General features: G+C 42.4%; 1 protein-coding gene across 10 annotated transcripts in view; it reads left to right on the top strand.

Moving 5' to 3' along the window:
- Positions 1-13,577, top strand: part of LanB1 (laminin subunit beta-1) — a 229,242-nt gene that overhangs the window by 15,231 nt on the left and 200,434 nt on the right. For all 10 annotated transcript variants that reach the window (XM_070094540.1, XM_070094536.1, XM_070094535.1 and 7 more), the window contains exon 2: positions 12,910-13,250. In XM_070094540.1, the coding sequence (XP_069950641.1) occupies positions 13,190-13,250 (61 nt within the window). In that variant the 5' untranslated portion in view covers positions 12,910-13,189. The remainder of the gene's footprint in view (positions 1-12,909; positions 13,251-13,577) is intronic.

Raw genomic sequence — 13,577 nt, 5'->3', positions numbered from 1 at the left:
GTTTTCCCCTGTTGGTGCTTGCTTACAAGAACCAAAATTACACTCGGCTGTTTTCCAACCTATCTCAGGCTATAATTTATTGTATTCTTCGGATCCTTTCTCAGATGGGACCTTTAATGAAAGTGCCCTTCTTCTACGCAATGATATTCCGTACTGTCAACTATTTGTCCATACCTCGCTGCATTACACTGCAGCCCGTATCCACTTGAATAAGTGGTTTACAATATGTTCTTTATATCTCTCTCCTTCTCGGGCATTTTCTATCCCAGACTTTGCCTTTCTTGTTTCATCCTTACCGCCACCACTTCTATTACTTGGTGATTTTAATGCCCACCATTTCCTCTGGGGGGGGGTCTCATTGTGACTCACGTGGCATCCAGTTGGAGGCTTTTCTCGCCTCTCACCCCCTCCATGTTTTAAATACGGGTACTCCCACCCATTTTGATCCTCGTACTCATACTCTCTCGTGCATTGATCTATCAGTCTGCTCTTCCTCCACTGCACTAGACTTCACCTGGTCTGTTCTACCAGACTTACATGACAGCGATCATTTTCCGATCATTCTTACTTCTCCTTCCTATTCACCACCTTTCCGTAGCCCTCGCTGGCAATTTGATCGGGCAAATTGGGATCTTTACTCACACCTCACTGCTTTTAGTGAGGTTCCTTCTTCATCCTCCATTGATGAGCTCCTACACATCTTCTCGACGTCAGTTTATACTGCAGCTTCTCATTCTATACCCCAAACCTCAGGCAGGCATTCTCAGAAGTGCGTGCCTTGGTGGTCTCCTGCTTGTGCTCGTGCAGTACGTTTGAAATGTGCTGCATGGGGCAGGTACCGGTACAATAGAACCGCTGAGAGACTTCTTGATTTTAAGCAGAAGCGTGCGATCGCTCGCCATGTCATCCGTGAAGCTAAATGCACTTGTTGGCGAGACTGTTTCCACCATCACCTCTGCTTCTTCTATGAGTGCAGTCTGGAAAAAAGTGAGGAAATTGAGTGGTAAATACTCTCCTGACCCGGCTCCTGTTCTACGGGTCGCTGGTGTTGATGTAGCATACCCTCTCGACGTTGCCATTGAACTTGGCACACATCTGGTCCATATTTCCCGAGGGCTCCATCTATGCCCCTCGTTTCTTTTCTCAAAGTCTGCCAGAGAGTTAGTACCCTTGGACTTTTCTTCTCTCAGAGAAGAAGAGTATAATGTGCCTTTTACACTTCAAGAACTGGAGGCCACGCTCTCAGCTTGCCGATCATCGGCAGCTGGGCCTGACGACATTCATATTCGTATGTTACAACATTTACATCGGTCAGCCCTTGTAGTCCTCTTACACCTCTTCAATCTTATTTGGGCACAAGGAGTTCTTCCCCAGCTGTGGAAATCTGCCATTGTTCTCCCTTTCCGCATACCGGGTACTACAGGACATGATGCCTCCCACTATCGCCCCATCGCTCTTACTAGTGCAGTTTGCAAAGTGATGGAACGTCTCGTAAATTGACGTTTAATGTGGTATTTAGAGACACACAACAGTCTCTCCGCTAGTCAATATGGCTTTCGTAAGGGTCGTTCTACCATAGACCCCTTACTACGCTTGGATACGTATGTTCGTAATGCCTTTGTGAATAATCACTCAGTTATTGCCATATTTTTTGACCTTGAGAAGGCATATGACACAACTTGGAGGTATAATATTTTGGCCCAGGCCCATTCCTTAGGCCTCCGAGGCAATCTACCATCCTTCCGTAAGAACTTTTTAACGGACAGACATTTCTGTGTTCGAGTCAATAATGTTCTTTCCCTGGACTTCGTCCAAGCTGAAGGTGTCCCTCAGGGATGTGTTCTAAGCACAACACTTTTTCTCCTTGCTATAAATGATTTGGCCTCTGTTCTTCCACCCAATATTTGGTCATCACTCTATGTTGATGACTTCGCTATTGCTTGTGCAGGCGCTGACTGTCACCTTATTGCAGTTTCTCTCCAGCATGCGGTCGACCGTGTTTCCACTTGGGCCACCACGCATGGGTTTAAATTTTCAAGTACCAAAACTCACCAAATTACTTTCACTAGACGCTCTGTTATCTCCGATCATCCTTTGTATCTCTATGGCTCCCGTATCCCCGAACGTGATACAGTCAGGTTTCTAGGCCTTCTCTTTGACCGTCGGTTATCCTGGAAACCTCACATTACCTCTCTGAAGGCAACTTGTCACAGCCGGCTAAACCTTCTTAAAACCCTTGCTCATCTTTCCTGGGGAGCTGATCGTCGAACTCTGCTTCGCCTACATCCAGCCCTCGTTTTATTGAAACTCGATTATGGTGACCAGATTTATTCCGCGGCCTCTCCTGCTACTCTCTCTAGCCTTAACTCTATCCATCACCAAGGATTACGTTTGTGCCTTGGTGCTTTTCGCTCTTTCCCTGTTGAGAGCCTCTATACAGAAGCGAATGTTCCATCCATGTCTGATCGCCGTGATGCCCATTGCCTTCGCTACTATGTACGCTCTCACGATCTGCACAATCCTTCCATTTATAGAATGGTCACCGATATTAGTAGACATTCTTTATTCGTTCGCCGCCCCTGTTTGCTCCGTCCCTTTTCTCTTCGCCTACATTCACTCTTGTCTTCCCTTCAGTTACCACCTTTATATGTTCATGTAGCATCTCACTTTTCCCTACCCCCCTGGGAAGTTCCAGCTTTTCGGGTCTGTTCTTTCTCACTCCCTTGCTCGAAAGCTCAACTGCCTACGGTGGCTTCCCGCTCTCTTTTTCTTGATCACTTCCACTCCCATTCTCATGCCACCGCTGTGTACACAGATGGCTCTAAGTCTTCAGACGGCGTCGGATTCGCAGCAGTGTTTCCGGACAGCGTCGTGCGGGGGCATTTATTATCTTCAGCTAGCATTTTTACTGCTGAACTGTATGCCATTCTTGCAGCACTTATTCGTATCGCATCTATGCCTGTGTCATCATTTGTAGTAGTCTCAGACTCCCTTAGTGCTCTACAGGCTATATGAAAATTTGATACATCTCATCCCCTAGTTCTCCGTATCCAACTTTGGCTACGCCGTATCTCTACCAAACATAAAGATATTGTTTTTTGTTGGGTCCCTGGTCATGTCGACGTACAGGGCAATGAACAGGCAGACACTGCTGCGCGGTCAGCAGTACATGACCTACCGATTTCCTATCGAGGTGTTCCATTTCTGGACTATTTTGCTGCAATAGCTACCCACCTTCGCACCCGTTGGCAACAACGTTGGTCAACTCTGCTCGGTAACAAACTTCATTCTATTAAACCGAGCATAGGTTACTGGCCGTCTTCTTGTCATCAGTGCTGAGGTTGGGAGACCACTCTCTCCCGCCTTCGCATTGGCCACACTCGTCTTACTCATGGGTATCTCATGGCGAGGTACCCTGTTCCTCTCTGTGAGCAGTGTCAAGTTCCAGTATCGATTAGCCACATTCTGTTAGACTGCCCTCTCTATCAACGAGCACGCAGAATTTACCTCCAACGTCGTCTTCGTTCTACTACTCTCTCTTTACCTTCCCTTCTTGCTGATGGACCCTCCTTTAATCCTGACTCTCTCGTTGACTTCTTGACAACGACTGATTTACTCCACAAACTCTGATGATACTTTTCGCACTCCCCTCAGCCCTTTCTAGTTCAGTCTCTTGCTGCCCTTTACCCTTTCACCATCCACTACCCCGCTGTTATCCGTAACCTATTACTCATCCATCTCCCTTTTGCCACCTGATGCCCTCGCTTCCTTCCTGCCCTGCAGCGCTGTATAGTCCTTGTGGCTTAGCGCTTCTTTTTGATTATAATAATAATAATCCATGGGAGGTTGCTTGGTATATTGTAGAGTCAGACCGAATTTTGGCAGTACCAAACTTCAATCTGTCTGCAGGCCAATTTAATTTAATAACTTTCACCAGAAAAGTCAGTCGATGGATCTATAATTTCCTCACTAACAGAACACAGAGCAGTCGTCAACAGAGTAAAGTCCGAGGCAGCTACGGTGAAAAGCTCTGTTCCACAAGGCACAGTACTCGCTCCCATCTTGTTCCTCATCCTCATATCCGACATAGACAAGGATGTCAGCCACAGCACCGTGTCTTCCTTTGCAGATGACACCCGAATCTGCATGAGTGTCTTCCATTGCAGACACTGCAAGGCTCCAGGCGGACATCAACCAAATCTTTCAGTGGGCTGCAGAAAACAATATGAAGTTCAACGATGAGAAATTTCAATTACTCAGATATGGTAAACACGAGGAAATTAAATCTTCATCAGAGTACAAAACAAATTCTGGCCACAAAATAGAGCGAAACACCAACGTCAAAGACCTGGGAGTGATCATGTCGGAGGATCTCACCTTCAAGGACCATGACATTGTATCAATCGCATCTGCTAGAAAAATGACAGGATGGATAATGAGAACCTTCAAAACTAGGGAGGCCAAGCCCATGATGACACTCTTCAGGTCACTTGTTCTATCTAGGCTGGAATATTGCTGCACACTAACAGCACCTTTCAATGCAGGTGAAATTGCTGACCTAGAAAATGTACAGAGAACCTTCACGGCGCGCATAACGGAGATAAAACACCTCAATTACTGGGAGCGCTTGAGGTTCCTAAACCTGTATTCCCTGGAACGCAGGCGGGAGAGATACACGATTATATACACCTGGAAAATCCTAGAGGGACTAGTACCGAACTTGCACACGAAAATCACTCACTACGAAAGCAAAAGACGTGGCAGACGATGCAACATCCCCCAATGAAAAGCAGGGGTGTCACTAGCACGTTAAGAGACCATACAATAAGTGTCAGGGGCCCGAGACTGTTCAACTGCCTCCCATCATACATAAGGGGGATTACCAACAAACCCCTGGCAGTCTTCAAGCTGGCACTGGACAAGCACCTAAAGTCGGTTCCTGACCAGCCGGGCTCTGGCTCGTACGTTGGTCTGCGTGCAGCCAGCAGCAACAGCCTGGCTGATCAGGCTCTGATCCACCAGGAGGCCTGGTCACAGACCGGGCCGCGGGGGCGTTGACCCCCGAAACTCTCTCCAGGTAAACTCCAGGAGTTATATATGCAAAGCTGCTAGCAATCAAGTTACTTGTAGGAGTGATATTCACTGGAGGTCTGGCCACACCTTTTCCTAGTGACGTGGCGCTTGTCATACTGGGTCGCTATTTGTTTGTAGTGTTTTTTATTTATTTATTTACCAATATGCAAATCGGCACTGGCCTTCCACTACATTGCTCTTTCTCTCCGAACAACATTTATGTGACCGGCTTTGGGAGGTTTTCTACTATGGTATACCAGCCTAGCATAAGACAAGGCTTCCTTAGTGACTAACTGATCAACCGGCTAATGCTTCCCGCATACCGTAGGCACAGAACCATCACATGTAGTTGAACGGACACTTCCTGCAGGAGTTTGAGGACTTCTGTCTTTGTTTTGGAAGTAGTGTCACTTGAAACTGTAGGTCAAGTTATCTCACGTTTAGTAGTAGTAGCCAGATGCACTAGTCAGTTATCATTGACGCGCCTATGCTACTTTAGTCAGCAAACGTAAAATGAAATCTACAACAATTTCCTAAAATATATATCCATTTACTCGCATTATTATTATTATTATTATTATTATTATTATTATTATTATTATTATTATTATTATTAAGCGTTAAATTTGTTGGTACCATACAGCACTTAGAGAACGAGAAACGGTCAGAATCGATCCATGGAAGGGACGGGCAAGTTTAATTTCTTTGATCAAAAGCCACTCACCGGCATCAAGGAACCTCCATTGAGAGGGAGGGGTCCAATTTTCCATAGTCTGATATGTGGCCACAGTCACCCGCACTCCAGGTAACATTATTTTACCTGGCAACCTATCCAGATAGAACAACTACATGAAAACTAAGAAAAATATCTCGTAATTAATTTTGTAGTCATATTTTATGTAGTCTGTTATGAAAAAGCAGTTTGTTAAAGACCAGCGCACATTGGTCATTAAGTTTTTCGACGACCAGAGGTGATGTGGTTTGCCTGCCTGTGTTGTCCCGGCCAGAGTCTTTTCCAGTTGGTGACCCAGCGAATAACAGGTGTTTGGCTAAATTAGATACTATCAGTAAATAATACAGCAGTCACTACAATAGAGATTTAAAGTAAGCTCTCAGCGTACGAGTATAACAATAAAACAAATACGTCAGTATAAAGACAGTCATCTGGAGGGTGAGTAACCGCGGATAACCCCAAGTATAGCCACTATGTTTGGCTTATTACCATTGGGGTTCTTTTGTAGGAGTCTAGCAGACTTTCTGACTCACGTTTGTGATTTTATTATTCATTGGGTGACAGAAAAATTAGAAATCAGTGTATCCAATGGTAATTATACTTCAGTAAGAGTATATTTTCCAATGAATATACAAGTTGGTGGAATACAGCTGCATCAGCGCACCACTTCACTTGCAGCTGGTATCAATTACCACAGCGGAAACTGGCTATTCAGCCAAGGTCAACTCAACACCAGACTGCCCGCCACACCCATGCCAGGTCATTCAACTTTCTTACAAGTGTGTGTTTGCACTAGAGCGTTCATTAAATAAATTTGGCATATATTAACAGTAAGCCTCAAACTATTTCAGGTTGAAGAGTTTGTTAATTTATAAACCAAAAGACCGTGTGTTTATGCTCTCGCAGCCATAAGCCAACATAGCTATCACAACCTGAGTTGCCTGCTGCACCTTAGTACCCGCTATATATTCTTAGTGTTTACCAACGAGAGATTAAATTTTCGGCCTTTATTATACTCCCTCTGTTTACTCTCTTCCTGAACCATCAAACATATCTTTCAGTCCAATAATTTATCTGTGTGTAGATTAAGGATTTGACCGACCAGCATGTTTCACGTGGAAATGGTGAGGCGTCTAACATTTCATAGTCCATAGTTATGAAATGTCAGGCTGTTCCAGCAGCTTACATTATTGAATCTCACAGACTTTTTCTCCTTTTTACCACTGATTAGACATATCCGAGAAAATAAGAGTACTGCAGCAGCCCTACTAGCTAATGCTAGGCAGGTCCTACTGATATTCGTTCTCACGCATGTATTTGTCTAACCTATTTTTAGAGCGTCTCGCTCGCTTCGGCAACACGGCCTTCGAAATTAATTGCACTTGTATACTGCTGTTTCCAAACCATTGGTTTCTTATGAACTTTCTAGAGTATGACAACATTATAAGATGAATATAGACAATGTTGTAATACAGAAAAAAAAATCATCTTGTTAGTGATGTCAGAGACGAGAGTAACCAGGACCACTTAAGACCTTTCAACTGAGGAGCAAAGTGACTATTGAACTCGATGCGCCTTAAACCGATTGACTACTCTTATCCTGCCATGTCTGCGCTAGAGGATCGACGTGGTAACATGACACAAGACTGTGAGGTTCTTTAGGGATCTGTATGACTAACATAACAGAGGAGCTCTGCCGAAGCCTACTGACGCAAGTTAGCTTGTCTCTGTCATCAGTTCTCTGTTTTTAATCCGTCACAAGCGGAAACTACAGAAATATTCTTGGCAAACGTGTGATCTTATTTTGAAATGACGTACCATCGTTCAGCGCTTGAAGTATCCATATTTTCTCCTGTGAAATTGTTCGTAAAAATAACCTTCAAAACTGGTCAGTTAGCAAGAACTCGTTTAAAATTGTTTTTTCTAAAATTTTCTTGTACGTTTAAAGGTATATTTTTTCCATTTATGCTAATGTAAAAATTAATAATTTTGTACCAAAAGAACCTTAGAAAACTTACCTAACCTTATTATAACAAACGAAATTTAATTTAGCCTAATCCAACTAAATATATTTTAGATAAGTTTACAATAATTTAATAATAAACAAACACAATGAAATATATGTTTTTCGTTAGGTTCAGAATGATTTTTGCGAAATTATTGCATACACAAATTTTCGCTTGCCTTATTCGGCAAGAAGAGCGTTGCTATTTTAAGCCAAAATCGCAAGTTTTACCTATTTGGCACAACATATATATATATATATATATATATATATATATATATATATATATATATATATATATATATATATATATTACATTGCCGAAAATGGATAAAAATCAAGTTTGCAACGTTTCATAACTGTTTTAAAGAAATACTTATTAAGCCTCACTGTAATCAGGAAGTGGAATGACTCAGATGAGGAAGGGGGTGGAAGCTGATTCTTATTCACAGTTTTAATGATAGGCACGATGCAGCCATACTTGACTAGTTTTCTAGTGTTCTACCCTCGCAGCCCGGCCTAGGGCCAGACTCTTCGGGTGCTTGCCTGTTCAAGTAGACTTTTTACTGACTCGCTGTCCTACATATTCATCATAGTCTTGTTGATCTTGCATTTGGGGGAGATAGTGATCCAGCTTCATCTTGAAAACCTCTACACTTGCTGGCAGCATGCTGAATAGTTTAGGCCCATATCGTCACTCCGGTACATTGTTATAGTTTTGTGTAGGTTTGGGACTAGGTCCTCCAACATCTTTCACGTGTATATCATTGTTTCGAGACAGAAGATTAGGAAAATCAGCCGTATCTAGTTAAAAGGCAGGGCCAGGATCTTGGATTCGACTCAAGACTCATGTTAGGCTAGTAGGATCATCATGGAGTATCTCCTGCTTCATGTACAAGGGTCATTACCCCCTTTCCTAACATCTTCCGTTGTGGGCTTCTTGCTCCAGTCACCACCTTATTTTTATGTTACTCATACCTTATGTCTGTATGTTATTTAAATGGTAAGGAAGGGCAGGTACATTTCTGGTCTTTCTAAGGCGTTCAGTTATATTTACAGCATTTCAACCACTGCAGTATAAAGTTTTAAGTGTCAATGCAGTGAATTAATATTCTAAAATTAGTACTGACATTTATTGCACTTAACCTACTGATATAGATGAACGTATTATGTTAGATCTCCAGATTTCCTTCTATACTGTTAGTTATTTTTTGTATTTTATTTGAAAAATACAATACATTTAATAAATAAAAGTATACAGTGTCCGGTATTTCACAGTCAAAACCAGTTATTTCTTCATAATCAAAATACACTGCACGTGTTACATTGCCTTTAGAAAAATTGCTCTTCACATGACTCGGTGCAACCCCCAACATGTGTGCGAAAAACAAGATTATACAATATTATATATACTCGACATCAAGCAAATCATTTCAATTTACAGTAATAGTTCACTTATTACACTGCACACACCTGATAGATACAAAAAACACAAGAAAACTGTGCAAGTAATACTAATTAAAAACAGTCCACATTCCCCTTTCATTGGCAATATACAATATACACATTAATGAAGTACTTAAAATAAAAGATATTTTTGGGCAGTACAACCACACCTTCCCCCCTTTTACCCCAGATCACCATATTGCACATCGAACTGTTAGTTATTGAGGGAGCCCTGACAAGGACTATTGACTTAATAAATCTTAGGTGAACCTGAAGTGCCCCCGAAAGGATTATTATTATTATTATAATCAAGGGGGAAGCGCTAAACCCGGAGGATTATACAGCGCCTGGGGGGGATGTGGAAGGCATTCAGGCTTAATTCGGGGAACTGGAGCACAGATCCAATTCCCTAAATCAAGAGCCCCTCACCAACATCAAGGAACCTTCCTTGAGGGGCCCCCGAAAGGAGGGGAGGTACTTCGATGACGGGGAAGATTAAAGGAATTGGAGATGATCTCTCTTTCCTTAGATCAAACCTGATTACCTCCCATTCCCCAGGTGTTTTTAACCCTTACGAGTTAAGCGCTTTCCCATGCATACATTACTGTGTCTTAACTATCCGGTATGACCCAGGCTTGAGTCATACCGAATAACTTGTAGCTTGTACTGCTAGTATGTTTGTGTATTTGTTTGTTATGGTGAATGAATATTATAGTTTATGATACAGAAAGCTGAAAAAACACTCGATTCCAGTTTTTTAGTGTCAACTCCTCACTTTTGCTCACTCTCCATAAGCCTTCATCACACTATCTTTCATACACACCGGAATATTTTATGGGCTGGGCTTAACATGTTTACAAAATATAGCTGTATAGCCCTTGTGGCTTAGCGCTTCTTTTTGATTATAATAATAATAATAATTACAAAATATAACCTAGTTCTTTCTTCTCATCCGTGTACGGCTTTTCATAAAAGTTTCTGGAAAGCAATTCTTTGTTAAACGTATCGCCGTCGCTTGGTTAAATATATACTATTTTTATAAGTATGTAAACAAACTTAACCCAGCCTAGCCTAACTTAAAAAAAAAAAAAACGCTATATTCGCGTTTGTCATACCGTACCATTTAACGTGATGGAGAGCGTGTTTCCTAGTTCACCTGTTACTACTTTTAGGAATCATCATCCCTGTGGTCCGGTCTCAGACCACAATTCGGCTGATTAGGAATGACCGTGGAGAACTAATTACAGGGCTGTTGCCTAGTCTTATATTTGAAGGAAAAGTTTTAAATTAAGTGGTTTTGTAGTATATCTCAGATGGTTGGGGGGGGGGGGGATCATCGTCGTTGCCACCTACACCAGGGCTTAGGGCTCTTCCGCCCTCATTAAACTACTAGAGGAAACTGTTCTGTAGGATCACTGAATCTGAACTTACCGTTGGCATGCATCCGACATCTGTCACAGTATCTTTGATCATCCATCCAACATCTGCCACAGTCTATGGTTATAGATCCGTCATTAACTGCAACGCACTGGCAGTTTATGTTACCAAGCTCAGTGTTTACCTAATTGCTGTCACGCTTTATGAGACTAATGTGATGAATGTTCTTGGCTTTTCCCTCAACATTTTCATTCTCAGAACAGAAGCCCTCTTGTTGGACCAGGCTGTTTGGCTTCAGCCCTGAAACTGGGAATAAGGCTTTGCACTTAGCTAAGCGCTGCTGAATTTGTGTTACATTTCACACAATAATAATACACTTGCCCATAGTCCGGGGGCGTGAAGATATATAACATGTGGAACAAGTTCAGGGTAGAACTGTATCAAGTCCAACACCTCATTTTATGCATTGGGTAATGGGATGCATACTATTCACGTGCTTCCCAGGCTGACAGTCACTAGTCACACGGTTGTGAGAGTGATAGCTTCAGTTTTGTAATGTGAGAGGGAGCCCAGTTGTCTAGCAGAGCAGAGAAGTCTTCAGGCCTCACGTTTCTAAGGGTTATGTTGAGGTAACAGCTGCAGCTGATTTACATGTTAGACGGTTCATGTCCTATTGTGTAGGTAGCCAGTGTGATGATGGGCTTAATGTCTGGTTGATAATATCCTTTTATCACCACTAATGCCATTACATTTAAACTGTACTGAAAACACCTCAAATTATTTGGATTGCTTTCTCAGGAACGAAGTAGGGAGATAGATATCTGAAAATATATACACGGATGGTTCTTGAACTTATCCGTAAAGTGCACAATGGAAAATAGTGTTTAATAAACCCAGTGAAGACCACGGGGAGAGGAAGGATGGGAGTACAAAGAACACTTTGTCAGTATCCTTGGCACAATGCTCTTCAGCATATTAACCGGCAAATATCTGAAATATTTCTAGAACGATATCAGTTTTCATGAAGCTGGACGACTTCTTACACACCAGGATAGATACGTATGATAATAAGAGTCTTGACAGACAGTGTAATGGTACGACGGGTACACTAGGAGAAAACTCGGTAAGCGTCAGAGGTCCCTTCGTGCGTAAAGATTGGAATTGCCAGTATACCTCTGGGTGTCTTCAAAAGGGAATTTGAAAAGTTACTCAAATCAGTTCCTGACCAAACAGCTAGGGTTCGTACGTTGGACTGCGTGCGACCAATAGTAACAGAATGGTTGATGAGGCCTTGATTCACCAGGAGGCCTGGTCTGTGACCGGGTCGCGGGGGCGTTGACTCCCGGAAACATCGTTCGGATGTCCTTCAGAAGTGCCGTATTAGCCAGATTGTGATAACGTAGCGGGCCGACAACACAAGTAGCCTAACTGACCAAGCCGTCTGTAGGGAAGCCTAGCCTCAGGCTGTGAGGGGTAGAAGAGCACTGTAAACCTGTCACAGGTAAAGCACAGGTAAGTAACAAACTGTCACAGGCATAAACACTCAGAGATGTGAATCTCTTAATGTACTGTATATACATTGAGTTTGTTTTTATCCCTATTTTAGCAAGTAAGGGATACTTATTGTTAGTATGTAGGTGAAGTCATCACTCTTCAACACTGTGTGCTTGATTGTTCACTTATCGAAGAATATAGTGTAATAACCTATGTGATATATCAAGGTATTTTATTAATGAAAATAAGATACCTGACAAATTAAGCAAATATCCTAAATATGCTTGCAAAAGATTAAACGTAAACTGTACATTCATATCCAGATGTATACTCCTGTTAACCCTTTGGGGGGCTTGTTCCTAGGTCCTTTCTGCATCCATATGCTCTTTCGCTACCCTCCGCAGGATAGATATGGAGTACACAATAAACTAGCTGCTTCGGCGGTAAAATCTAATCTTATTCTTCAAACGTATTGTTTTCTTTGAATTAAACAACGGTGGTGTATCTACCACTGCCAGACGTTATCCCCCAGACACGAGTGGTGTTATGATCCCCTCGTGTTGTTAATGATGCACACGTTAACCCTTGTATTGTGTTGTTAATGATGAACACGTTAACCCTTGTGTTGTTAGTCATGAAAAACGTTAGTAGAATCAGAACAAACCAGCAAAGAAAGGTCGCAGATTATTTTGATCATATTACTTACGGTTGCAACATGGAATTAGACTATAAAGTTAGCTATGGGATATGAATTATCAAGTTATCTCTGTTTCTGTTACAGAAGTCAAAGGTCGCGAGGAGAGGTGGTTGGCGCCACCGCAAGCAGCAGCAGCCACAGGAAATCACTGCCCCAGCAGCAGCAAACACAGCACCACCGGTAGCAGGAGCGACAGCAGGCGTGGGGGGGTCACGAGTAGCAGTGGCAAGGACATTAGCCAAGGGATCACCAGCAGCAGCAGTGAGCAAGAACAGCCGATTGGTCACCAGTCAGTGATTCATCAACACTTGTTGCAGCACAGTCCATGTGTGTGCAGATCACTGTCTAGTTTACACCAGTCATCATGCAGTTCACACACATATGTGGACTGTGTTTACTAATACTTTTGGCAGTAGTTTGTTCAGGTGAGTGTGCCTGGAGTGTTCCAACGAAGTCCCCCTCTTATTTACATACCTTGAACAGTGTACAGAACTAATTCGCTTCATTCTGGGTTTCTTGTTGGCTGTTTAGTTTTTATAGTGTGTTTTAGATATTAAATTAGCAGTTCTTTGTAGAATAATATGTTTTAGTGTGTAAACTAACATTATTTGCCACCACTTGTTTCGTGCGGCTCCGTCAACTGAGTTTTGTTCTTTTATTTAGAAGATTGAGCACAAGCAGCGTGATGCGTTCTGGTATGAACCTTGGTAATTGATACCCACAAGCGGTTTACAAAGACATGTATAAGCAAA

Source organism: Cherax quadricarinatus, chromosome 46, assembly GCF_038502225.1.
Source record: "Cherax quadricarinatus isolate ZL_2023a chromosome 46, ASM3850222v1, whole genome shotgun sequence".
NCBI classification, from domain to species: domain Eukaryota; kingdom Metazoa; phylum Arthropoda; class Malacostraca; order Decapoda; family Parastacidae; genus Cherax; species Cherax quadricarinatus.
The sequence above is the reverse complement of the archived record's forward strand: the minus strand, read 5'-3'. Positions and strand labels throughout refer to the sequence as shown.